The sequence below is a fragment of the Otolemur garnettii genome, unplaced genomic scaffold, assembly GCF_000181295.1.
Source record: "Otolemur garnettii isolate 467f Iridium unplaced genomic scaffold, OtoGar3 scaffold00030, whole genome shotgun sequence".
Classification (NCBI taxonomy): domain Eukaryota; kingdom Metazoa; phylum Chordata; class Mammalia; order Primates; family Galagidae; genus Otolemur; species Otolemur garnettii.
The window spans coordinates 7,056,421-7,083,274 of record NW_003852425.1 but is presented as its reverse complement, the minus strand read 5'-3'; the positions used below and the strand labels follow the sequence as shown (position 1 = coordinate 7,083,274).

At 41.0% G+C, this 26,854-nt stretch overlaps 1 protein-coding gene across 1 annotated transcript in view; it reads left to right on the top strand.

Annotated features, from left to right (window-relative positions):
- DCP2 (decapping mRNA 2) overlaps positions 1-26,854 on the top strand; it is a 49,025-nt gene that overhangs the window by 14,593 nt on the left and 7,578 nt on the right. Inside the window, exons 2-8 of the mRNA XM_003788913.2 lie at positions 4,552-4,703; positions 9,573-9,700; positions 10,105-10,203; positions 19,017-19,169; positions 19,271-19,383; positions 19,740-19,847; positions 22,294-22,429. Of these exons, the coding sequence (XP_003788961.1) occupies positions 4,552-4,703; positions 9,573-9,700; positions 10,105-10,203; positions 19,017-19,169; positions 19,271-19,383; positions 19,740-19,847; positions 22,294-22,429 (889 nt within the window). The remainder of the gene's footprint in view (positions 1-4,551; positions 4,704-9,572; positions 9,701-10,104; positions 10,204-19,016; positions 19,170-19,270; positions 19,384-19,739; positions 19,848-22,293; positions 22,430-26,854) is intronic.

Here is a 26,854-nt window from a genome sequence, read left to right as displayed (position 1 = left end):
CGTGAATCTTTCTAAATGTGGAATATAAATGTCTTAACACAGCAACTATGAGAATGACATGAAGGCTTTGTTGGCCAATTGGATGAAAGTATTTCAGATTGTATATGGAAACAACACACTGTACCCCATGATAGTATTAATGTACACAACTATGATTTAATAAAAAAAAAAAAAAGTAAAGACATCTTAAGCTGGTAATCATCAGCTGGTGGCAGCCATTGTCAGTCATGAGCTGTGTACAACCCTCCAGATGGGTGAACTTAGAGAGTAGCCCTGATAAGCTCCTGCCTTAACCTTGCCTGGATAAAACATGATTTAATTGCTTGTTAGATTTATGTCTCCCTAGTTGCAATTCCTAAGATCCCAATTAAAACACCTTTTCTTGGGTGGTGCCTGTGGCTCAGTGAGTAGGGTGCTGGCCCCATATACTGAGGGTGGTGGGTTCAAACCCAGCCCTGGCCAAACTGCAACAAAAAAAAATAGCTAGGCGTTGTGGCGGGCCCCTGTAGTCCCAGCTTCTCGGGAGGCTGAGGCAAGAGAATCTCCTGAGCCCGGGAGTTGGAGGTTGCTTTGAGTTGTGATGCCACGGCACTCTATCAAGGGGGATAAAGTAAGACTCTGTCTCTGAAAAAAAAAAAAATCTTTTACTTGCCACTTTGCAGTGTTGGTTTTGTTTATTGACAATATCTTGAGAAAAAATTTAGGAAATTAGTGAGAGATTTAGGAAATTAGTGACAAGTACAGAGAAAATGAAGCAAAGGCAGTGACCACAAGTATTAACTATGGGGAAAAGAAAGGATTGTGCCGGAATTGGGAATCAGTGTACCACATACCTTAGTTGTGGATTGCATTTACAGAGTCATGATGAAGATTGAATGCTCATCTAACCTCGTAATTATCATCAACAGGAGTGATTGTGTTCCCCTCAGGGAATATTTGGCACTATCTGGAGCTATTTTTACTTACTGCAACTTGACATCTAGCAGGTGGAGGCCAGGATGCAGCTGAACATCCCACAATGTTCAGGACAGCCCCTCTCAATGTGGAATTAGGAGTTGAGAGCTAACCAAAACTATGACGTAATTTTGTGGGAGAATAGAAAGATGAGAAGGATGTGTGAGACGGAAGTGGGAGTCAATTTCTCGTTTTCCACAGTGGCAGAAGAAAATGCCCAAACTGAGAAAATAAATCGCATACCACATATATATGTGTGTGTGTCTACACATGTATTATGTATCTGTATATATTTAAGATGTGGAGGTAAGTTAAATAAAACAGATAAAAGAGGCCTTGTTTTTTCAGTGCTTTTTGTACTGGGTGAGCCATCCAGTGGCCAGTCGGGGGCTTGGGCAGTGGTCTGTCTCGTGGTAAAGTTCTCAAACACTACAACCTGGTGTTTATAGCCTACACTCGGGGTTAAGCCCACAATTCATGAATAGTTTTACGGGGACATTTTCCTGAGCTGTCTACCTGGTACTTCATGGTTCTATCAAAACTACCATGCCACACACTTCATGTGACTCTGCCTGTGTCTCGGACCAAGCCGCTGGTGGACAGGCAAAAGCAGCTGGTCTTACTCTTTGGGGAGCACCAGCTCCTGAGACTGGAGAGGAATGCTTCTGTTGCTCAGGGTTTTGGACTGTGCAGGTCCTCGTTGCTGTCACCTCTATTCCCATGATGGAATTGCTTGGGGCTGAGGTGTGAGAGAATGGCGACCAAAGGGACGTTTCCTCTGCTGTCCCCCAGGCAGTAGAAGACCAGACTCCTCTCTTGATCCTTAGAACTGGAGGCCTTCTGGAGCTCTCCGTCACTGTGGATGCTGACTTCCAGCCCCCGTCCGGGCCAGGGAATACGAGAGAGTAGAACAGTGGTGAATTCACTCTGAATACGGCTGCTCTCTGATCTCCCTGCTGCTTGCTTTTTAGAGTTCTCAAATAGCTGCTCTGTGTATGGTCTGGGTTTTATAGCTGAGTTTATAGGAGGACCAGAGTAGTATGTGCTTACTCTATCTTGCCAGAAAGAGGACCTCTGTAAACATAAGATAAATTATAACTAGCAATACGTGTTAGACAGTTCACTAGACAATAAAAATATGCAAGGATACAGTGTGTTATCTCAGCGAACTTACTTATTTGGGAAGGTTTGTGGGCAATAATCGTGAAAATCTGATAATTGCTGTCATGGAGGGAGTGTGAGTGTACGTCCTTCTATTCAGAGGAGTCTGGGTGTTCACACAGAAAAGGCAGGATTTTTATTTATTTATTTTATTACTTTTTTGCAGGTTTTTTTTTTGGCCGGGCTTGGGTTTGAACCCCTACTTCCGGCATATGGGGCCTGTGCCCTACCCCTTTGAGCCACAGGCACCGCCCTGAAAAGGTAGTATTTTTAAGTCTCAAGGAATGAATTAGGAATTTGCTAAAGAAACAAGAGAAAGAGAAGGCAGATAAAGCCTGTGGATAGCAATTTAGTTTCAAGAATTAGGCATCTCTAGATACACAGCACCTTGGAGTGGTAAGAGTTTGTACAGGTGGGCAAAGACCAGGTTCTGAGTGCCATACACAGGAGTTTAGCTTTTATATCTTATATAATGCCATCGGGGTTGTACGCTAGACTTTCTGTTTTTAGTGTGTGTACAATTTAAGCTCATTCCCTCATAATTTTTCTTTATTTTCTTCTTATTCATTATTTTTTGTAGAGACAGGGTTTTACTTGGTTGCCCAGACTGTTCTCAGACTCCTGGCCTCAAGTGATCCTCCTACGTCAGCCTCCCAAAGTGTTGGGATTACATGGATGAGCCAACACACCTGACTCCCCATAATTTTACTGCATTAAAATGTAGATTATTTTATGTACATTGTCTCGTCACTTGTTGACTCCCTACTGGAATATTATGTGAATATTAGAATGTAAAAGTGTTTTTTTAAGATTTGATTTGAAACTTGGAAATAGCCAAAAATTGTTTAGCCTCATAGGTGGTGAATAATGTAAGTGATTAGACTGGTGGGGAGATTTTTTAATTAAAAAAATGATTCTTTAGCTGGGTATTGTGGTGGCCGCCTGTGGTCCCAGCTACTTGGGAGGCCGAAGCAAGAGAATCACTTAAGCCCAAGAGTTTGAGGTTGCTGTGAGCTGTGACGCCACAGCACTCTACCCAGGGTGACATAATGAGACTCTGTCTCAAAAAAAAAAAAAGACTCTTAAAATCCAATGCACTAGTTTTACTTAGTTGAATCTGTCTCTGATGGTTGCTAGAAAAAAGGATTTCCAAAAATACTTAGTGGTAGAAGAAATAATTGCTAGCTGCTTAATAACTGCCATAAGTCATATCCACTTAGATTTATAAATTTTAACTTGTATGTTTCACGGGAAGGATTTATTACCTCAATCACGTACCCACATAATATAGTGTGTATTTATATATAAAATACGTCATCCCTTCCTTTCCCCAATGTGCTTGGAACAGACACTTTAGGATTTTAAAAAGTAAGTATGTTTGAAAGTTAGTTTCAACTGGGGCTCTGCAGATGAGGCTCTTTGGAAAGTCTAGTGTATTAATGAACAACAGAATATCAATCTCTAATGTTTCTTGGTAGTAGTTTACATACGGAGATTAAGCAACATCCCATTTTTAAAATTCAATTGTGTAACTGTATTTACATGTATTCTTACAGATGTTACCAGGTGTGAGAGGGGATCCTAGTAAAGGTCGTTTCCTTGCTTCCTTTTAATTTGTTGTTAGTGAACAGTTTATTTCTGTCCTTGCCAACAGAGGCTACATACGAGGCTGGACAATTAAGTTAGAGAACTCATCCTAGAAACAGTGCTACATGCCCCATGGCTGGATATCACCAGGGTCACCCTTGAAGCGCTCCCCTAGGCCATCTCGTGATTGTAGTGATATTTGGCGGTGAGGTGTATAGTACTTTTTCTTTCTTTCTTTCTTTTTTTTTTTTTTTGAGACAGTCTCACTATGTCGTGCTTGGTAGAGTACCCTGGCGTCACAGCTCACAGCAACCTCAAACTCTCTGGCTGAAGCGATTCTCTCACCTCAGCCTCCTGAGTAGCTGGGATGACAGGTGCCCGCCTGTTTTTTGTTGCAGTTGTCGTTGTTTAGCTAACCCTGGCCGGGTTCGAACCCACCACCTTCCGTGTATGTGGCTGGTACTGTAACCGCTACAGGCGCCGAGCCATGTAGCACTTTTTCTAGGATGAGTTTGTGAACTTAATTGTCAGGCCATACATGATGACAGCTCTCTCGTGTTGGTGCATAGCTTTCCAAGGGAATAGTCCTTGAAGGTGATTATAGTGCTATTCAGCAGTGAGGTATGTAGCACTTTTTTCTAGGATGAGATTGCAAACTTCTCTCTCTCTTTTTTTTAAAGGCTCATCTTTGTTGTAGTAATTCCCCCCACATACTGATTGTTTCCTTCATCAGGACTGCTCGTGGTCCCTTTTCTAAGCTGATGGATCAGAGGTGAAGTGATTGAATACCTTAAAATTAATTGTTACAGCTTGTAAATGTAATTTTTGTATGTGTTTTGTTTTTGACAGCCGATTTATTTTGCATATTCCCAGCGAGGAAAGAGACAATGCAATCCGAGTGTGTTTTCAGATTGAACTTGCCCATTGGTTTTACTTGGATTTCTACATGCAGAACACACCAGGATTACCTCAGTGTGGGATAAGAGACTTTGCTAAAGCTGATATCCTTTTTATTACTATGACTGTCATTCATTCTTGTTAGTAAAGTATTTAACACAGATTTCTTTTTACTTGTGTATCAGATTTTTTAACCTGTTAGTTCAAACATACTTGATATCTAAAAAGTGTCAAATGTAAATGTTAGTAGCAATTTAATAGTGTTTTTATTTTTATACAGAGGACTCCTTAAAATGTGCACTGATGAATTACATTTGATTATCTTTGTGAAATCGCTAGCCTATTTGTAGAACCGATCTGTTTTTTACTTCACTTTTGCTGGTCCGTTTAACCAGATAACCTTTATCAGATTAGTACCTTTCTGATTTGTTTAGAAATTTCCTAAGTGATTACTCAATATTTACTATGTTTCAAGCATTTTGTTTTTAGTTCCGTCTCAAATACTAAGAAGTCGTTGCTTTCAAAGAAGCTCTCCCCTTTAGGCAGAAGCTTGTCGTAATTTATTAGCTATAAAAGATTCACATGAATATTTAAGATTTTAAAAGTCGCTGTGACACAAGGCAAAGAATTGCTAACGGTCCTGATATTAAATGCGTTTAGAATCTGGAAAAAGCATGGGAAGATTTTAGGCAAAACACTATCTTTAAGGGAATATAGGATTTCTAAGTAGAAGTAGGGAATGTTTTAGGTAAAGAAAAGGGATTGAACAAAATTAGAGATTTTAGACATCTCAGGAATCATTTATTTTGAGCAGAGGGTTCTGAAATGGGGCTGTAATAGGAGATACAATTGAAAAGATGTCGCGAGCATTGTGTGGTCTCTCAAATGTTGAGCCAAGGTGCTTAGAATTTTATTCTGTAGGTGGTGGTTTTTAACTATAAAATGTATGTTCACATGGAACCCACAAGTTTGGGTACTAGGACTAGAGTTGGAGGAGAGATGGGCGATCTGAAATACCCTCATGCTTTTTCCTAGTTCCCTGTCACTTAAGCCCTGTGAACTGTGGACCCCTGAGGGCTACGTAGAAAATGGATGAAACACGGGTGGGGTGGTTCTGGGCAGCTGTTAACCAGAGAAGCTTTTGAGCGAGGATAAAGAGTATTCCTCTGATCGTTTGAAAGTTGTATCCAATTTATTTGGCAGGATAGGTTGAACTTGAGATGTGAAGCAGGAAGGTCTGGGCCATAGTAGCAGAACTGCCAAGAGCACTGGCAGGGGACACATTTCAAAGGAAAAAATGGTCAAACCATTTGACGAAACTCGTGGAAGTTAGTGAGGAATCAAAGGGGACAGAAGTCCGTGTGTCAATCACCGTGTGTCGATCACCGTCTTTGGTGATAGGTTCTGTGGCCAAATCATGGAAAAGTCTGGTTTTTAAGTAGTTACGACCTAGTTATGGAAACAGGATTAGTGCAACCACCTCCCCTTTTATTTTGGTCTTATACAGACTTACGGTTCTACCGGAGCAAGTTTACATCCTTTGGGGTTCTGGGTAAGATTTCGTTCCTGTATGTATGTGAGTTTTACACTTTTCCTTGCTTTTAAAAATAAACATCTAAAACTTTTTAGTTGTGTTTCTTCTCGTTAAGCTATATGGAGAAGGAATCTTTATGGCTGACGTGGTGGACTTGGTTAAATAACTCAGTGGTTCCTCTGTGCCAGGCGTTCTGCAGGGAACAAGGCAGATTCAGTCACTGTATGAAGATGAGAGAGACAGGACAGGGAATGGTCACAGCACAGGACAGTAGGAGCGCTGGGTTCGTGCAGGCTTCTTCAGTGGGAATAGAGAAGGGCTCTTAATTTGGGGGCTGTGAGTCTGAATGCCAACTTGAGACCCCTGAAAAATCTGGGGTAAGTTAATTTAATTTCTCCTGGATAAGGATCCCAGTTCCTCTTTTTAAAAAAAATAAGCTGAAGGGCGGTGCCTGTGGCTCACAGGAGGAGGGCGCCAGCCCTACATGCTGGAGGTGGTGGGTTCAAACCCAGCCCCAGCCAAAAACTGTGAAAAAAAAAAAAGCTTACTAATAATACCTAATTCAAAGGGTCAGTTTGAGAATCAAGTTAATTTGTATATGTAAATTGTTTAGAATTGTCCCTGGCTGTGAGTGAGCGATCAGTAAATATTAACTATTTCTCCCCCCCCCCAAAAAAGTAAAAGATCGAGAGGCTAGATGGAAGCCTTCCTTGGAGTAAGCGATCTATATGAAGAGGGGAAAAGAGTTAAATATGATATTTTTTAGAGTAAGTAGAGAGAGATGAGATGATCCCTGTGAGTAACTAGATGCTAAAACATGGAGGGGCTGTATTTGTTTGAAAAAGAATAATAGGCGTATAGGAGCTTTGGGAGGAAAAACTTCCACTCCCAGAGACGGTGAGAGGACATGACTGTCGTCTGCCCTTCATCCATATCCATCCATATTTGCTGTATTTCTCCATATAGGGCATTTTGAAAGACCACTCCGGAATAGTGTGGACAGTGAATTGGAGGAAGGCAAGGCCAGAGATGGGAACTTAGTTAAGTGCTGTTTTGTTAATGTGCTGGAAAGATAGGGAAAAATCTGTGTGTGAAGTCAAGAGGTCAGTTTGGAAAATAGTGGGAGGCAGACCGGTGATACCGTGGATATCTGAGGAGAGGTAGAATAAAAAGTGATACCCAGGTTTCTGGTGTGAGCTGTGCAGTGAACAGCGTGCCATTTGGGAAACAAGAAATTTAGTGAGGGGAATGAGGGGTTCAGTTATGGACTAGTGGAGCTTGTAGTACCTGTGGGGTACTGGAGTGGGAAGAGCGCATAATACAGGTAGGCATCACTAGCATTTGAGTTAGCGTCTTATCTGTGCCATTTACTAGTTGGGCATCCTTGGGCAAATTGTGGGACTTGTCTGTGCCTTTGTTTTATCTTATAAATTGTGCATAGCTTTGTATTTTTCTTCAGTAAACACTCAGCAATGTGGATATAGATAAGGGTATCTTGGATTTGCTCCTAGGCTGAAGTTTTGCTAGGGACTTTACTAAATATATAGAGCAAGACTTTTATTGGGAAATGCCTTTTAGAATCATAGCAAGCCTCTATAGGACCACAGGGCTTCCTGGAATGGTTAATATTGTGTCCAGGATTTTACCTTTTCCCCCCTCCCCAGATAAGACACGGACTAATTATGTTGAGATTAACCTTACACGTGTACAGTATTGTCACAGACGGTTGACTTCGTTGGACTCCTTGAGAGCCTATTTTGTTCTTACTACAATTGTAAAACCAAAACAAACTTTAAATTATAAAACTGTAGAACTCATAAAATGTAAATTAATAATATGAACTTAATGTCTTATTTTTTGTTTAAACCAAGCTTCTCATGACAATGTGACTGTAACGCTGCCCCCTTTAACGATGTTTAAGTTCGACTTACCTGCATTAACCAGCTTTTACCACTTTGCTCCATCTGCTGAGAAACCTTCCTTGCTGTGTTATGCTGGGATGTTATTTGACCCTAAGGCCTCATTTGTGTATTAGGTTTCTTCTGTTTTTAATAGCGCACAGTAATTGAAGTAGTGCTAATACTGGCGTGGGCTCGAATCAAGTGGCAGTGTTTGATACGTGTGATCATCATTCTAGATAATTGAGAACATACTCATATTACATGTTTTTAGAGTAACGTCAAAATGAAAGCACAGAGTATACAAATTTCTAAAGGGGATTTGAGAACCCTTAAAAGTATGTCCTCAGTTTGAGAAACCCTTTCTTAAGTTACAATTTTTCCTATACTTTTAATAATTTTTTTTTTTTTTTTTTTTGCAGTTTTTGGCCAGGGCTGGGTTTGAACCCACCACCTTCGGCATATGGGGCTAGTGCCCCACTCCTTTGAGCCACAGGCGCCACCCATTTTTTTTGTTTGTTTTTAAGAGCTAGAGTCTGGCTCTTTTACCCAGGCTGGAGTTCTCTATTGGGATCATAGCTCATTACACCCTTAAACTCCTCCTGCCAAGGGATTTGATCCTCCTCCCTCCACCTCTGGAGTAGCTTGACTGTGGGGCCTTACCACAATGCCCAGCTAACTTTTAAAATTATTTTATAGGGATTTCACTATGTTGCTGGGGCTGGTCTTGAATTCCTAGCCTCAAGCAGTCTTCCCACCTCAGCCTCCAAGTAGCTGGGATTCTAAGTGCAAGGCACAGTGCCTGGCCGTGCTTTTTGTAATTAACAATGTTACAGTGATGAGGCATTTGATGGCATGAAGTGTTGGAAGCCTGGGCGCATAGACTTTCATGCTTTGAGCTTATTTTTCTTTTTTTGACTATTTCACTGCCCAATTTTTTTTTGGGGGGGGGGGAGCATGCCTAGTGTTTTTGAAACCTGCTATACTTTCCTTAGTATCCAGATTTACCTTTGCTGTAATCCTACAGCTTCATCGTCAAAATGTTTTTCGTTATAGAAACAGTAAGTCAGCAGGATAGAAAGGTAAACCTCATCCCTCGTGCTGCTTCTTGGAATTAACCACTTTATCTTTCTTCTTTTTCTGATGGTTTCTTTCTCTTAGCAGTGTATACGTCCTGTACTTCTGTTCCTTGCCATTGCTTCGTTATCTGTTGACTCCCTAGTGTAATGAATTCGAATCACTAAAGGAGAAGCCTTTGAAGTGTTTACATGGTCTTGAATGTATTTGTATTAACGTAGGGATCCAGGAGTATGAATACTCAAAAATTAGTTGATTTGTGTCTAGGCTAAATGCAGAAGTTAACCATGACTTGATTAAGAGAAAACAAATGTGGAAAACAAACAAAAATAAACATGTCACATTCTAAAAGGTGAGGATTGGAGTAATTTCACATAAAACGCACACTTGGTTTGGCTAGGTTTCTCTGTGCACGCCACAAGCTGCGATCAGGGAGAAAGTAGCTTCCTTGACCTTGTTCATACTCTTCAGTCACTGTCCGTTTTTGCTGCCTCAAGGTGAAGATGTGGAAAAGGTTTTGGATGAATGGAAGGAATATAAAATGGGAGTACCAACATATGGTGCAATTATTCTTGATGAGACACTTGAAAATGTGAGTGTAATGAAGTCACAAGATGTTTAGTGAAAAAGTGATCAACTCAATTTTTAGCCCATTAACAAAACGTGTTACTAAGATAGTCTTCTGAATTGAAGCTTTAAGAGATTTTTAGATTTTGGGTACTAAAAGGCCAAATGTTGTATATTTTGTCTGCATTCTGGGTCTTAAGATCTTAGACGGTCGCATCTCGGGCTTTGTACCAAAAGGTATCACTTCATTGTTTAAGCACTTTCCAAATGGACCGAATGCCTTCATACTTCTAGTAGTGTATTCAGACTCATACTTAAAAATTATCGGTGATAAAAGTTACCTGAAGTACGGAGAAGAATACCTTTGCTTTTAGGAAGGCTCATGGGAAAGGAGGGCGAATTTGATTTCTGCCTCTGCTTGTTTCGTAGGTACTACTGGTTCAGGGGTACCTAGCAAAATCAGGCTGGGGATTTCCAAAAGGAAAAGTAAATAAAGAAGAAGCTCCTCATGATTGTGCTGCTAGAGAGGTGAGTTCCTGCTGCGTTCTGAAACAGTGAGCCGGACTGTTGGTCTCTGAATGTATTGTCTTTTTTTTTTTAGCCATACAGACCTCTTTGGACTAACTCTCTTTTCAGGATTTGAATGCTGAAGTAACTTACATTTCTTAAATATTGATTCTTTTGTCTGTATCTCTTATTATTTATTTATTCTCTTATCTGTTTCTATCTCTTAGGCTCCTTTCTTCATGATGGTGATTTTCCCACTCCTCCCTTTAGATTTGCAATTAAGGAAACATTTTGGCTCTTGTGTTATGGGGTGAGATTAAGGACCACTGACTCAAGTTAGAATTTCAAAAGGAGTCTTTTATGAACCGCGGGGCTGTCTCAGCAAAGTCTACAGCAGACTAAGTGAGAGAGCATCGAGGGGTCTGAAGTTGGGGGTTTTCTAGTCTGAAAGTCGGCAACGAGCCAAACAGGTGGGCTGAAAGTCAGCAATTAAAAGTAAAAAGAAAATTGGCAAAAGAAGCAAAAAGCGAGCACGGGGTCACGATGACCCTTTACAGAAGCAAACCTTGCGATTTACCTTGCGATTTAGGGGTTTAGCCAGTAGGTAACCTAAAGGGCAGTTAGATAACAATAAAGTAACGTAATCCAGATCCAGCAACTAATGGACAAGTAAAACCACTTGTCACAGCACTTAGCTTGTTAACGCTCGTGATGACAGTTCTTGGCCATCTGTTCTTATCTTGTCCTGTCCCAGCCTGATCTGGACTGATGTAAGAGGAATGGTACTGGCATCGTTGCATTTACCTCTTTTTCCCCTTCCTCCTACCCTGGGGGGTGGTGTGAGGCTGTCCTGAGGCTGCCGACATCCATCTTATGGGGGTGATGAGGCTGCAGGCACCCATCTCACTTGTAGTCCTTGTTTTTTATGTAGTGTTGGCTTCCAGACAAATGCACAATTTTGGTTTTTCTAAGAAATTTACATTTGCTGCTCAGACTCTAGTGCTCCACTGCTGAGAGGATGAAGTTTAATTTTTAAGTGTTAAGCTCTGTCCCCTCCCCCAACACAAACTTAGCCATTGCTGAATTCATCTTTTCTTTTTCTTTTTTTCTTTTGAGACAGAGCCTCAAGCTGTCGCCCTGGGTAGAGTGCCATGGCATCACAGCTCACAGCAACCTCTAACTCCTGGGTTCAGGGGAGTCTCTTGCCTCCACTTCCAAGTAGCTGGGACCACAGGCGCCTGCCACAATGCCCGGCTATTTTTTGGTTGCAGCCGCCATTGTTGTTTGGTGGGCTCGGGCTGGATTAGAACCCACCAGCTCAGGTGTATGTGGCTGGTGCCTTAATTGCTTGAGCCACAGGCGCTGAGCCTCTGAATTCATCTTATTCTCGGTCAGAAGTGTTTATTCTCTGCCCCTGATTTTGACTGATTTGTCTCGGCCTCTAATATTTTCTAATAGTAATCCCCCACTTAGAGCATCTTCTTTCTTCCTATCCAGATCCTATCTACACGCATTTCTAAACCCAGCTCAAATTCTTTTTCCCTGAAGGGGAAACCACCACATAGGTTTCTGTCTGTTTCTTATCTGTAAAATTAGTTTAGAATAGATATTTTCTGAAGTCCTTTCTTACCTACAATTTTATTTTAAAAGCTTACCAATCATCTGACGCCCACAGAAGTCTCTGAACTTTAATAGCAACTATTGTCATGTAGTACCTTGTGGTGGATTGTGTGCTCTATTTTTATTTATCAGTTCCTTGTCCTTTATCACGTTATGCTTTATTGTTGAAATTGAAGAAGTTGAGCCATAGAAAGTATGACACATGGAAAGGGTACTGTCCTGAGAGGTGAAAGAGTTTTGTTCTGGTATAGCCTCTGGTCAAGATGTAAATTTATTAAGGAGAGTCACTCAAAGGCTTCATAACTAGAAGAGATACTTTTAAGAAAAAAAAAGTCTAACGTAGTGATTTCTGTTTGAGAATTTTGGAGACAGTAATAAGATTCTGTGGCATATTTCATTAGAATCCATTGCCTTGCCTGTTTTTTAACATAACATTTTCCTGCAACAGAGTTTACTGTCTGGTTTTAGTCTGGTGTAACTATTAATAAGGGGTAATCGTTAAGAGTCTTAGATACTACTTAGATACTATTTACTTTGGAAATAGAATTGACAATATGATTGAAAATGCTGTATTTTGAATTCAGTTTGGAATATCTTATCCAAGCTAATATTTGCAACAACTTATAGACAAAGTTATATTCCTTAAAATTGAAAGCTGTTTGGGAGGGAAGAAGGTGAAAAATCACTATATCCTCTAAGAGCTTTTTCTTTCCTTTCTGTAGATGGCAGAACAGTTGTAAAAGTCTTTCAGGGGTGGGGGACCTGTGGCCTCAAGTCCACAGGTGGACTTCCAGATTTTCAAGTGCAGCCCCTTGACTGAGTCCAGATTTCACAGAAATCTCCTGAGTAAAAGGATTTGTTCCAGGGCAGTACCTGTGGCTCAGTGAGTAGGGCACTGGCCCCATATACCAAGGGTAGCGGGTTCAAACCTGACCCTGGCCAAACTGCACAACAACAACAAAAATAGCTGGGTGTTGTGGCAGGTGCCTGTAGTCCCAATGACTCGGGAGGCTGAGGCAAAGAATTGCCTAAGCCCAAGAGCTGGAGGTTGCTGTGAGCTGTGACACCATGGCACTTTGCCTAGATTGACAAAGTGAGACTCTGTCTCTAAAGAAAGAAAAAAAAAGGATTTGTTTTATAAGATTTGGATTCAGACACAAAGCCATACTCTTGGATCCAGAAGGGCACATGCAGTCTCAAGGCTACAGGTTTCCCACAACAGGTTGTCCACGTTAGAAATGGACATAACATTAGCCAGAATAACAGAAATTTAGGTTCAATTGGATGCAATTACCTATCTCTATAAGTAGATCATTTGGTGCAAACTTGGGAGAAACCAAACACAGTAGTCCCCTGTTAACTGCAGAGGGATCTCCAGTGGATCTTGACATAATAGACTAGGGGTCCTCAAACTTTTAAAACAGGGGGACAGTTCACTGTCCCTCAGACTGTTGGAGGGTTGGACTGCAGGCCCTGGGACGAGTTGGCTGCTAACTGGACAGGCAGCGGTGGCGAAAACACCTGGTGGGCCAGATAAATGTCCTAGGTGGGCTGCATGTGGCCCGTGGGCCGTAGTTTGAGGATGCCTGCCATAGACAGTAGGGAGCCCTATGTATAGTGTGTATTTTCCTATACTTACATACCTATGATAAAGTTTAACTTTAAAAAAAAAATTTTTTTTTTTGAGACAGAGTCTCACTTTGTGACCCTCAGTAGAGTGCTGTGATGTCACAGTTCACAGTAACCTCAGACAAGTGAACTTCTTGTCTCAGCCTCCCAAGTAGCTGGAAGTAGGGATAATGCAGAAATAGGATATTTGGGGAAAGAGGCAGTTGACTCAGGAACGAAGGCACCCAGCTTCTGCTTGGTTATTATATTTGTTTTCTGCTTTAAGATACTAAGATAAAAGGTTGTTGTGTTCGCGTGGTGCTAATTTCGGTAGACTATAACTCACTTTAATTTGTAAGAAAGTATATGAATAAAATATATTCTTAGGGTGGGAAAGTGGGGGCAATTTTGGAGGCTGCCTAGTCCAAGCCACCTTACTTGATTCTAGCCGCTGCCATTTTTAAATGATTACTCAATGAAGTCCTAGAATTGCACTTTATCCTTCTGCCACTTGGTGGCACTGCAGCATAATACGTAGTGGAAGCTCCGCGGCTCGAAAGCAGGAAACCACCTGAAGTCTTTTATTTGTAAACCAGATTGTTAATCCTTTCTTTACAGTTTCTTAATGCCTCGTTTTAATTTTTAATTTTTATTTATATTAACATATAGAGAAAGGTTTTGTCCTAATTTTCTAGCTGCTAATTAAACTTGGGCTGGTATCTTGAGCACTTGTTTGCTTCCCTTTAAGTTGTACAGTTCTACGGGGGATGCTTACCGTTCAGCTGCTAATAGCGTTTTTATCTGGCTTATTATAGCATTCCTGCAGTTACGTTATTATTTCATTATACATGGCAGTCCGGAGGTGTTTTGTTATGCTATAGCAGAATTTGGCACAAGTGGGACTGTGTATGTGGGCTGAGCGTACAGAAGCTTTGGCAGACAAGCTTCTCGGGGAGAGGGTATAAATAATTACCAGTAGAAAGCTGAGGACAGTCTTAAGTAATTTCCAGTCTCTTCTTGGTTCACCTTTATTAATTTGCTTATTTATGAAGAATTTTATTCAGTAAAGGAGATTTAGGGCCATCAGAAGACAAAATTACAACAATTAAAGATTGGAGCTGGCTTTGTTTCCAATTCTAGAATCAGGCAACACTTCAGTCCAAAAAATAGAAATAATGTTTTGATTAGCTGAACAGAGGAGCTTGGAGTTCTTTTTCTTTTAATGCTTTCTTTCTTTCTTTCTTTTTTTTTTTTAAAGAAATAAAGTCTCTGTCCCCTTGAACTCCTGGGTGAGCAATCCTCCTGCCTATTTCCCCCAGTAGCGGGGATTATGGGCATGTACTACCACACCCAGCTAATTTTCAACCCTTTTTTTTAGAGATGGGGGTCTCACTACATTGTCCAGCCTCCTCACAAAGAAGGTTGGTTTTAAAGCAGGAAAGGACTGAGGAAAGCAGAAATGGAGAACGAAACAGAAACAGGCCGTTTCAGTTACTTTCCCTATAAAGGTTAAGGCAAAGGGGACGGCCTTATGGTGTTCAGAACTGGGCCGTCGGGGACTTGGCTGTTCCCTCTTCCTCTTCTGATTCCTTAAAGGCCAGATAAAAACTTAGTTTCTGTTTGGGGACATGAGACTTTAGCATGAGTAACTTCAATTGGATTTGCTCTGTTTGGTCCAACTAGGGCAGGAAATGAGCCCAAAGCATGGCCTTCTGTGAATTTAGTTTAATAGGACGAAGATGTGAAAAGTGTTTCCTAGATATTTTTGAAGGCATAACAGCCTCGGTGTATTTTTGTTGTCATTTGTGGTAAAACACCAGCTGTTCTTGAGAATAAGCAAATGATACTTGGCAGTTCACTCGTAATTTTAAGATTTCATATTGCAGCTTATTTGGCAAAACAATATGTTTTGTTGTAATGAAGCTGACTTTAAATATGCATTTATATGATTTAATTGATAGAGAATTTATACAGGGAAACTACTCATTGGCTTAGTCTATTTCTTTTGATAGGCTTATAAGACAGAATTTCACTGTCTTTCTGTGCTGGTTCTCTTTAGCTAATTTTTTTTTTTTTTTTTTTGAGACAAAATCTCACCTTGTTGCCCTGGGTAGAGTACTCTGGCATCACAGCTCACAGCAACCTCCAAATCTTGGCCTTGAGCACTCCTCTTGCCTCAGCCTCTTTATTAGCTGGGATACAGGTGCCGGCCACAATGCTGGCTAGTTTTTCTATTTTTAGCAGAATGGAGGTCTTGCTCTGGCTCTTGCCCAGGCTGGTCTTGAACTCCTGAGCTCAAGAAATCTGCCCTCCTCGGCCTCTCAGAGTATTGGGATTGTAGGCGTGAGCCACCGTGCCCGGTCTAGGTAACATTTCTTAAAAAACATTTTACATGGAAATTTTTACGTGATAAAGTTTGAGAAGTTAATGCTGTTTCATGTGCCAGGAAAATTAACACTGTATTATTACACATAGTTAAGAGTAAATAGATTTGATTCATAGAAGGCATAGTATTAAAATTGTGTTTGGAGTTTGTACATGTGAGTCAGCTATTAAAACTTATTTAAGAGTGAATGCCAATTTCAGAACAGATCTGTCTTTATCACTTGCTGAGTTGGGAGGCATCATGGCTGTTGTTTTCATTCTGGGTTTGGTTGCTTGGTTTGAAGCTGCCTGTGTTAGTGCTGGGGGTGTCCTTTTCATCTGGCTTCTTTCTGTACCACTTCCCCCCACGTATTTCTTCAGTCGTAGCCAATCCCAGCTTCTAAATGGAATGCCGTTTTCTTCTTATGTATGCAGAAAACTCTTGCTGATCTTTTAAATCGTAGCTCCAGGTTGTCCAGCAGAATAAGATGCTTTCCTGACAGACTTCCAGAGGTGACCTCCCGACACTCACACACCTCTGCTGAAGGCCGAGTTAGGGGCCCTCTTCCTACCTCTTAACTCTTAAACATCATAATACAATTAGTTTTTTCTTTTTTAGACTTAATTCCTTGAAGGACAGTGTTTGTTTTATTCATTACTGAATTGGCTGCCTAGGACAGTGTCACTTACTAAGCATACAGTACCTACTGGAGTGAATGTACTAAAAAGAACTAAATGTTTTGGTTGTACACTGCTCCATGAAAATTATGTTATGAGATAATTTCATATAGAATTATGTTATGTTAATGAGATAATTTCAAATAGAAAAGCATCTGGAGTGATACAAAGAATAGGCCCGTGTTAATGTTTTGCTATGTTCGCGTATGTGTATATGGTTTTTATTATTGCTGAATTAGTTAAGAGTCAATTGCAGACATAATGCCACTTTATTGATAAATACATACTTCTCCATATCTTTTAAAAACAAGGGATTCTCCCAGGGTAATTACAGTGTAATTATCAAATTCAGGAATGTAACATGGATGTTATCCAGCCGACGGTTCCTATTCAAGTACACTAATTGCCCATTAAGGTCTTTTCTGTGGTTTCCACCCAAGCACACATCCAGAATCCCATCTCGGCTCATTTAGTACGTTTGTATTTAATTGACATGTCTGAACAGTCTCCTTTGAACCGAAACAGTTCCTTTGTCCTTCAGTGCCTTTTTTGTTTAGTTAGATGCTGTTTCTAATACACAGATAATAGGCTCTGCCCACAAGGAGTTTAGATAAAACAGTTTACCTTTAGCGTAGTTTCTAATTATTATACAGATAGACGTGACTAGCCATGTATACTTCCGACAATGAGGTATGTATTCAAAGAAGGAAGCTAAAGAGATTAAGTAAAAATAGGATTAAGAGCCATATGTAAATTATATTTTAGACCTTTTTCTGTTGAAGGTAAAATACATAAAGTACACTCAACAGTGTATTAATTTTTATGTGTATGTACCTGTGAAACCACCACTTGCAGCACCTCAGAAGAGTTCTGCCTGCCACTTCTCAATCAGTACTTTTTCTACACTTAGTGAAAGGACTCTCTGTTTACCTTCTGTTACTTACTGCTGATTAGTTTTGCTTATTCTTATTTATTTTTGAGACAGAGTCTCACTCTGCCACCCTGGGTAGAGTGCTGTAGCATCACCATAGCTCACAGCAACCTCAGTTTCTCGGGCTCAAGCGATCCTCTTGCTTCAGCCTTCCAAGTAGCTGGGTCTACAAGGCCCGCCACAGAGCCTGGCTAGTTTTTCTGTGTTTTTTAGAGACAGGGTCTCGCTCTTGCTCAGGCTGGTCTCTAACTTCTGAGCTCAAACAGTCCACCTGCCTTGGCCTCCCAGAGTGCTAGGACTATAGGTGTGAGCCACTGCACCCGGCTAGTTTTTCTTGTTCGTGAGCTTCATATAAATAAAACTTTGCTGTAGTTGCTGTTTTTTTGGTGTGCGTTTGGCTTCTTTGGATCAGTCTCATGCCTGTGAGATTTGTCTTGTTGCACGCTCCGTATTCAGAGTTGCTTTCATTGTTCTCTGTAGTATTCCCGTGTACAAACAGTATGACAGTTCATTGTCCGTTTCTTATATACTGGGTGGCATCTAGGCTCCGCTGCCGGGAGTGACGCTGCTGTGCCTCTTTCTTCTATATGTTCTCTAAGGGAAGGGAGCCCACACTTCTCTAAGACAGGACTTGGTGTGAGTCACAGGGAGGTGACTGCCAACAATTTCCCAAACAGTTGTACCAGTTTGCGTTCCCACTAGCCAAGCCTGCTGCATCCAGGCCTATACATCCAGCGGTCAAACTAAAAAGTTTAGCTCCTCCGGGGGGAAGGAAATGGTATACGCTTGTGGTTTTTAACTTGCATTTTCCTGAAGTTTAATCATTTTAGCGCCTTGTCACATTTGTTCTCAGTGGCCATTAGAATAGCCCCTTTTATTAAGTACCCATTTACATATTGCCCAGTTTTAATAGTCTGGCTGTTTTCTTACTGACCTGTATCTGTGCATATTTATGAGTTTTAATGTATTTTAGATACGAACATGCAGCGTCTTCTGTTATGTTTTTCCTTTGGCTCTCTTAAGGGGTCTTTAACCAAGAGAAACCATTTCCTATATCGATGTATAAACTTTCAGGTGAACTATTCATAATTGTCACAACTGTAATAATCCCTTAAGGTTGATTTATTAAACGTTTTTTAATCTCTGTCTCAAGCGGTAGATTAGACCTTAGTTTCAAAGAAAGAGAACCAAAGCCTCGGGACCTCAGCTCTAAGAAGAGCGCTCAGACAGCGTGTGTGAATGATGAGATCAAGCCACACGATTTGATGGTTTAATCCCGTTGTCTTCTGTATGTGAATTTTCAGATTTGGGAAGGTGGGAGTCCTCATATCGCTGAGTGTTCAGAATTCTATCCTGAGAATGGTGTATAGTTTTGGCAGGTTGCACGTCAGTGTACTTTTTCTCTGTAGCCCCACGGTACCAGATGGTGGTCATGGGAGAAAGACGAGTGGGACGCAAGAACTTTGTTTTTGTCAAATCACACTTGTACTCCTGTACCTATTCTGCCATTTCCAGAAGTAGCAAATACAAATCATGTCTCCTCTTCTTAAGATTTTTGTCTTTGAGATAAATTTTAATGAACTGGAGATCTAACGGCTACAAGTAAAAATTTCGTACATGTTTGTTTTTCCAGGTCTTTGAAGAAACTGGTTTTGATATCAAAGACTACATTTGTAAGGATGATTACATTGAACTTCGAATCAATGACCAGCTCGCTCGTTTGTACATCATTCCAGGAGTTCCAAAAGATACAAAATTTAACCCGAAAACCAGAAGAGAAATTCGAGTACGTAACAATTGCTAGTATTTTCAGGTTGCTGGACGGTATCCTGTTTGAAACGCCTTCCTAATAATTAACTAAATGAATGCTTTTCTTGTGTGTTTCAGAACATCGAGTGGTTCTCCATTGAGAAATTGCCTTGTCATAGAAATGACATGACCCCCAAATCCAAACTTGGTTTGGCCCCTAATAAATTTTTTATGGCCATCCCTTTTATCAGGTATGTTTATATTTCTTGAAAAATAAAAATAACCTCCATACGTCTTTCTGTAGCCAGATTTTAAAAGTGAATTCTTCTGTTTTTGTTTTTTTGAGATAGTTTTTTTCTGTTGCCTGGGCTGTAGTGTGCTGGCATCATCATAGTTCACAGCACCCTCCAACTCCAGGCTCAGACCATCCTCCTCCCTCGGCCTCCCAGAGTAGCTGGGATACAGGCACATGCCACCACATCTGCCTGATATCTCTATTTTCTTTCAGAGATAGAGTCTCACTACATTGCCCAGTCTCCTCTTGAACTCCTGGCTTCAAATGATCACCCTACCTTGGCCTAAAAGTGAATTCTTTTTGTTGCCATAGGCCACTAAGGGACTGGCTTTCCCGAAGGTTTGGCGATTCCTCGGACAGCGACAATGGATTTTCCTCATCTGGTAGTACACCAGCTAAACCCATTGTGGAAAAATTGAGGTAAAGAAACATATTTATGGAATTCTGACTTTCTGATCGTTTTTGTGTGATGCGACAGCCTTTTGTTCCTGCAGTATATGGAGGGGCAGCGTTCCTTTTTATAGTTGCTGTTTTGTTATTGGTCTTACAGATAAAAGAATATTTTTGAAATGGTTTTTGATAAAATGTAAAAGGTTAGAGCTAGAGAGGAGCTTCAGGCACAGGTTAAAATAGTGTACCAGCTTTTCAGGTAGTTACACAGAACACCAGGTAGAGAAAAGATGTGTGTACCCGTGCCAGTTCTCTGTTCTCAGACCCTCCTGGAGAGGTCCCGGGCTTTCTGGAGACAGCGGCTGGGATGCATTGAGGTCTGTTTTATGTAGAGGAAATGGCAAAAGCTGGTGAATAATTTGTTAAAGAAGGATGAAGGCTTGGGTTTGCTTTTTTTTTTCTTCCCTGAGCATAAATTGTGTATTATAAAGAGTATGCTATGGACGTGAAAGGTGAAAAACATTTTTTTTTTTTTTGCTTGGAACTTAATTGCATACAAATCATGATTACAGAGTAGGCCGGGGAAGTAACTTTGTTAAATAAGCATATAACTTTGTAATCAGCTTGCTAGGACTTTGCGTGTGTTAGCTCCAGAGAGAGAAAGTTTTATATTTTCTCTAATTTGGATGTCCTGCTTTTATCATAGGGCTTCAGAAATTAATAGGAGTAAGCTACACATGCGTATCAATAGTTGTGAGTGCAGCGTTCTGTTTCGGATGGATGCTATGAGGACAGGAGCTCAGACGAGATGCCTGGAGATGGCTTTCAGAATTCATGGCTGTAATCACCAAATTATACACCACAGAAACAAGTGAAGCAGGGAAGAAGACCTAAGGGAGACAGGAATGAAGCCAGGATTAACAAGAAACAAAGACACTACCAGAAAGTTAGGAAATAATGAGAGTGTTTGAAAAAAATGGTTTGATCATGTTTAGCAGAATCTAGCCACCGTACTGTGGTGTGAGCCCCTTGCCTTTTAGACTAGGGGTCTGGGTAAGGAGATGGTAAAGCAGCTTCTCTAACCAATTTTCAGGTTTTTGTGTATATTTTTAGAATATAGACTAATGTCTGTTCTGATGTGTTGGAGGAAATATCTGAATTTAGCCAAAGAAAAGATGGAAAGATTGAAATTGTAATTTTTAAATAGGAAAGGAGAACTCTGAAATACTCTGCAACTCACTCTGATGTGATTCTTGGGATCTATGACTTTGGATGTCACATGGATGTGGTAACATAATGACATTCGTTATCTTAGTTGCAGACTATCACATGAGGACAGGCTGTCATCGTCAGGTTGTTTTGCAGAAGAATTTGAAACTGGATTTTTGTTTAATTTGCTAATCCCTTGTCTTGTGCCCATTAATTTTTATTTTATTTTATTTTTACTTTATGTAAATTTATCTCAGGTTAATGTGAGGGTACATACAACCAGGCCAAAATATTTGATTTTATTAGGTAGAGTCCCTCTTGTGGTTATGTCCCCCCCCACACAAGGTGTGCCAAACACCCTACCTCGTGGTGCCCCTTAATATTTTGCTTCAGAAAATAACTTTATTCTCAGATCGTCTTTCAGTGTGCATGGGATCCGTAGCTGACCTGTACAGGATCAAATTCCATGCCTTAAACATCTTAGAGTATGAGTTGCTTGTCCTACTAATAAGGAAAATCTATTTACATTCATGTCTGCTAAATTTAGAAATAATTATTTTCTTCAGACAGTATAATTTATATACAATTATATACAAATATAATATAGATATAATACAAATATAATACAGATATACAGATATAATACAAATATACAAAGATATAAATATATATACAATTATATATAATATAATATAGTATAATCACTTATGGGGAAGAGATAGTGTGGATAACTTTTAAATGTCTGGGATGAAATAATAGGTTATTAATTCATTTAGGAAATATTTATTGAATGCCAAGGATTTTTCTGTGTGCTAGGGATAAAGTGCAGACATGGGAGACAAAAGGCTCTGCGCTCTTGGCACGTACACCCCGTGTGGGGAGATAGACAGGACATAAGAAAGCACAGTGGCCAGTCTGTAAAATAAAGTGTTCAGGGTGGTGCCTGTAGCTCAGTGGGTAGGGTGCCGGCCACATGCACTGAGGCAGGCAGGTTCGAACCTGGCCCGGGCCTGCTAATCAACAATGACAACTGTATCCAAATAAAAGGAAAAATGGCTGGCCATTGTAGCGGGTGCCTGTAGCCACGGCTGCTCAGAGGCTGAGGCAGGAGAGTCACTTAAACCTAGGAGTTGGAGGTTGCTATGAGCTGTGATGCCATGGCACTCTACCAAGGGTGACATAGTGAGACTGTCTCAAATTTAAAAAAAAAGAATTGTAAGTGAAAACTTTCTGATCGAATTTCTGTTTTTAAAATCTTGATATCTAGTCGAACCAAATTCCGCCACAGTCAGCAGTTATTTCCTGACGGTTCTCCTGGTGACCAGTGGGTGAGGCACAGGCCGCCGCTGCAGCAGAGGCTATGTAATAATCATTTGGAAATGTCGGACCTTTTAAAAGCAAAGGTGAGTGATACACAATCGAAATTCTCAGACATTTAGACCACTTGGCTTTGAAATCCTTCTAAATCGAGGCACTGCATATTAACAGTTGCAGAGCTCAGGATTACTGATCAAAGGCTGCTGTGTTTCTTGTGATTTGAAGTAGGGCTGAGACTCCTGAACTGTTATAGCTTTGGCACAAATTCAGTGAAGTTAAATAATAGGAGTTAATTCTGACTTTGATAAATATGCTGCCAAATTGTTCATTTAAAAACAAGTCATGGCTCGGCACCTGTAGCTCAGCGGCTCGGGCGCCAGCCACATACCCTGGATCTGGCGGGTTTGAATCCAGCCCAGGCCTGCCAAACAACAATGACAAGTGCAACAAAAAAATAGCCAGGTGTTGTGGCAGGCACCTGTAGTCCCAGCTACTTGGGAGGCTGAGGCAAGAGAATTGCTTAAGCCCAAGAGTTTGAGGTTACTGTGAATTGGGACGCCATGGCACTCTACCGAGGGCAACAAAGTGAGTCTGTCTCAAACAAACAAACAAAAATACATAAAAACAAATCATAAGGAAAGTATGTTCCAAATTAAGAAAAATAGGCTCTGTTGGCTTTCTTGAGGAAAAAAGTTAACAGTATCTAGTAAAATTACATTTTCGTTACTATAACATACGATTGTATCGATTGTATCACAGTTTATCCTCTCTACTTTTAATGGACAGTTTACTTGTTTCCAGTTTGGGGGTTTAACAAGCAGTGCATTTATTTTTAGTATATGTCTTTTGGCCAACAGACCCAATTCTTTTGTGGAACTAAAGGTAACTAAAAGAATTGTTGCATCATTGGATACTGAGTATATACTTGTGAATAATTTTCTCAAGAAATTTATATCCCTAGCAAAATACATGAGTGTTCCAATTATTCCACATCCTTAAAGCTTGGTATTATCTGGGTTTTTTAAACTATCCATTTGGGGACCACTTTATTTTTTATTTTCATTGTTTTATACTGCATTTGTCAAAATTGAAAAACTTCTATGCTTCACAGGACAATATCAAATGAGTGAAAACAGCTTACAAAAAAGGGGAGAAAGTATTTGCAAATCATACATGTGATAAGGAATTAACATCTGGAAACTAACATCCTACGTTTCTATAAGGAACTTCTAGAACTCAGTGGGAAAAGAACAACCCAATGACAATTGGGGGAAAAGAACTTAGATAGTTTTCCAGAGAAGAAATGCAAGTGGCCTATGAGTGTACGAAATGATTCTCAACGTTATTGTTGTTATTATTAATTGCTTCCTTTACATCCTTTTCTTTTCTTTTTTTTTTTTTTTTTTTTTGAAACGGAGCCTCAAGCTATCCCCCTGGGTAGAGTGTCATGGCATCATGTTCACAGCAACCCCCAACTCCTGGGCTCAAGCGAGTCTCCTGCCTCCGCCTCCCAAGTAGCTGGGACCACAGGCGCCCGCCACAACGCCTGGCCATTTTTTGTTGCAGCCATCATTGTTGTTTGGCGGGTCCAGGCTGGGGATTCGAACCCGCCACCTTAGGTGTATGTGGCTGGCGCCTTAGCGTCTTGAGCCACAGGCGCCAAGCCCCTTTACATCCTTTTCACACACAACATTAATCATTAGGGGAAAGCAAATGAGAACCACAGTTAGATACCGTTTCTTAACTATTAAGATGGCCGTAATAAAAAATATTAAAAAAACAGAAAATAACGAGTTGAGGGGATGTGAAGAAATTGAAGCCCTTGTGCATTCCTGATGGGAATGTAAAATGGTGTATGTGCCTTGGAAAACAGTTTGAGGGTTTTTTTTTTTTTTTAAGAGACAGTCTCACTTTGTCACTCTCAGTAGAGTGCTGTAGCATCACAGCTCATAGCAACCTCCAGCTCTTGGGCTTAGGTGATTCTCATGCCTCAGCCTCCCGAGTAGCTGGGACTACAGGTGCCCGCCACAACGCCCAGCTATTTATTTTTTTTGTTGTTGCAGTTTGGCTGGGCCAGGTTTGAACCCACCACCCTCGGTATTTGAGGCCAGTGCCCCTACTCACTGAGCCACAAACACCACCCCAGTTTGAGGTTTCTTAAAAAGTTAAGTGTTGGGGCCAGGTGTGGTGGCTCTTACCTGTGATCCTAGCGCTCTGGGAGGCCGAGGCAGGTGGATTGCCTGAGCTTACAGGTTCCAGACTTGTCCGAACCAGAGCTAGACCTCGTCTCTAAAAATAGCCGGGCTTTATGGTGGGCATCTGTAGTCCCCGCTACTCAGGAGGCTGAGGCAAGAGAATTGCTTGACCTCAACCAAGTGCTTGAGGTTGCTGAGTTGTGACACCACAGTACTCTACCGAAAGCAACAAAGTAAGACTCTGCCTCAAAAAAAAGTTAAATGTAGAGTTACCCTATGACCCAGCAATTCTATTCCTAGGTGTATACTCAAAGGACTTAAAAGCAGGGACTTAAACAAGTAACTTGTGTATCAAGATTCTATAGCAACCTCATTTCACAATAGTCAAAATGTGGAACTAGCCCATATGTCCGTCAACAGATGAATGAGTAAATAAGAAGTGGTGTCTATGTACAATGGGATATTATTCAGCCTTGAAGAAATGAAATTCTGATACGTGCCACAGTTTTGGTAAACCTCGAAGACGTGAGCTAAGTGAAATAAGCTGGATGCGAAAGGATAAACCCTGTATGATTTCACTTAGATGAGGTACTTTAAAAATAGACAAATTGGGCTGGGCACAAGTGGCTCACGCCTGTAATCCCAGCACTCTGGGAGGCCAAGGTTGGTGGATTGCTTGAGCTCAGGAGTTCGAGACCAGCCTGAACCAGAGCAAGACTCCATCTCTAAAGATAGCCAGGCGTTATGGAGGGCACCTGTAGTCCCAGCTACTTGGGAGGCTGAGACAGGAGGATCACTTGAGACCAAGAGTTTGAGGTTGCTGTGAGCTATGATGCTATGGCATACTATTGAGGGCAACAAAGTGAGACTCTGTCACCCAAAAAAAAAAAAAAAAGGCTCAGCGCCTGTGGCTCAAGTGACTAAGGCACCAGCCACATATACCTAAGGTGGCAGGTTCAAATCTAGCCTAGGCCCACTAAACAACAATGATGGCTGCAACCAAAAAATAGCCGGGCGTTGTGGCAGGCGCCTATGGTCCCAGCTATTTGGGAGGCTGAGGCAGGAGACTGGCTTGAGCCCAGGAGTTGGAGGTTGCTGTGAGCTTTGATGCCAGGGCACTCTACCCAGGGGGATAGCTTGAGGCTCTGTCTCAAAAAAAAAAAAAAAAATAGACAAATTAATAGAGACACAAAGTGGACTGGAGATTACCAGGGGCTGGAGGGAAGGATGCAAAGTTTGGGTACAAAGTTCGAGATGATGGAAAAAAGTTTGGAAAGTAGATAGTGGCAATGGTTGCTCAAGTTTGTAGTGATGCTTACTGCTACTGAATTATACACTTCACAGTGGTTGACACGGTAAACTTTATGTGTGTTGTACCACAGCTAAATAATACATAGGCCAGGCATAGTGGCTCATGCCTACATGTAACCCCAGCACTTTGGGAGGCCAAAGCAGGATTGTTTGAGGCTAGGAGTTTTATTTTTTTTCTTTGAGACAGAGTCTCATTTTGTCGCCCTCAGTAGAGTGCTATGGTGTCATAGCTCAGAGCAACCTCAAACTCTTGGGCTTCAGTGATTCTCTTGCCTCAGCCTCCTGAGTAGCTGGGACTATAATAGGTGCCTGCCACAATGCCTGCCTAGTTTTAGGAGTGGGGTCTTGCTCTTGCTCAGGCTGGTCTCGAACTCTTGAGCTCAAGCAACCCACCCGCGTCAGCCTCCCAGAGTGCTAGGATTATAGGCGTGAACCACCATGCCTGACCTAGAGGCCAGGAGTTTAAGCATAGCAAGACCCATCTCTAAAAAGAAAAAAAAAATTGCTGGGTGTGGTGGCACAAGCCTGAGCCCCAGCTGCTGGGGTGCTGAGGCAGGAGAATTGCCTGAGCCTAGTCGTTGGAGATTGCAGTGAGCTGTTATCATACCACTGTAGTCTAGGCAACAGAATGAGACTGTGTCTTTAAAAGGAAAATTCATATGTTTTAATTTAAACTTAGATATTTTTTGCATGGGCAGATTAACTCATGTGAAAACAGTTTATTTATCTTAAATGATTTTTTGGTGATAGTCTTGCTGTGTGTGCCTCATGTCAGCATGCCCTGCTAAATTTTAAATTTTCTGTACAGAAGTGATCTTACTATGTTGCCCAGGCTGGTCTGGAACTCCTGGCATCAAGCATTCCTCGGCCTTGGAATTGCACGCAGAGACCGCCATGCCTGATTTAAAGCAGTTTAATAACAAGATATATACCACTGCATGTTTAGATTTTATGTCTACATTTAGGAATAATAGCCCAAATTTTATTTGGTTTTTTTTTTTTTTT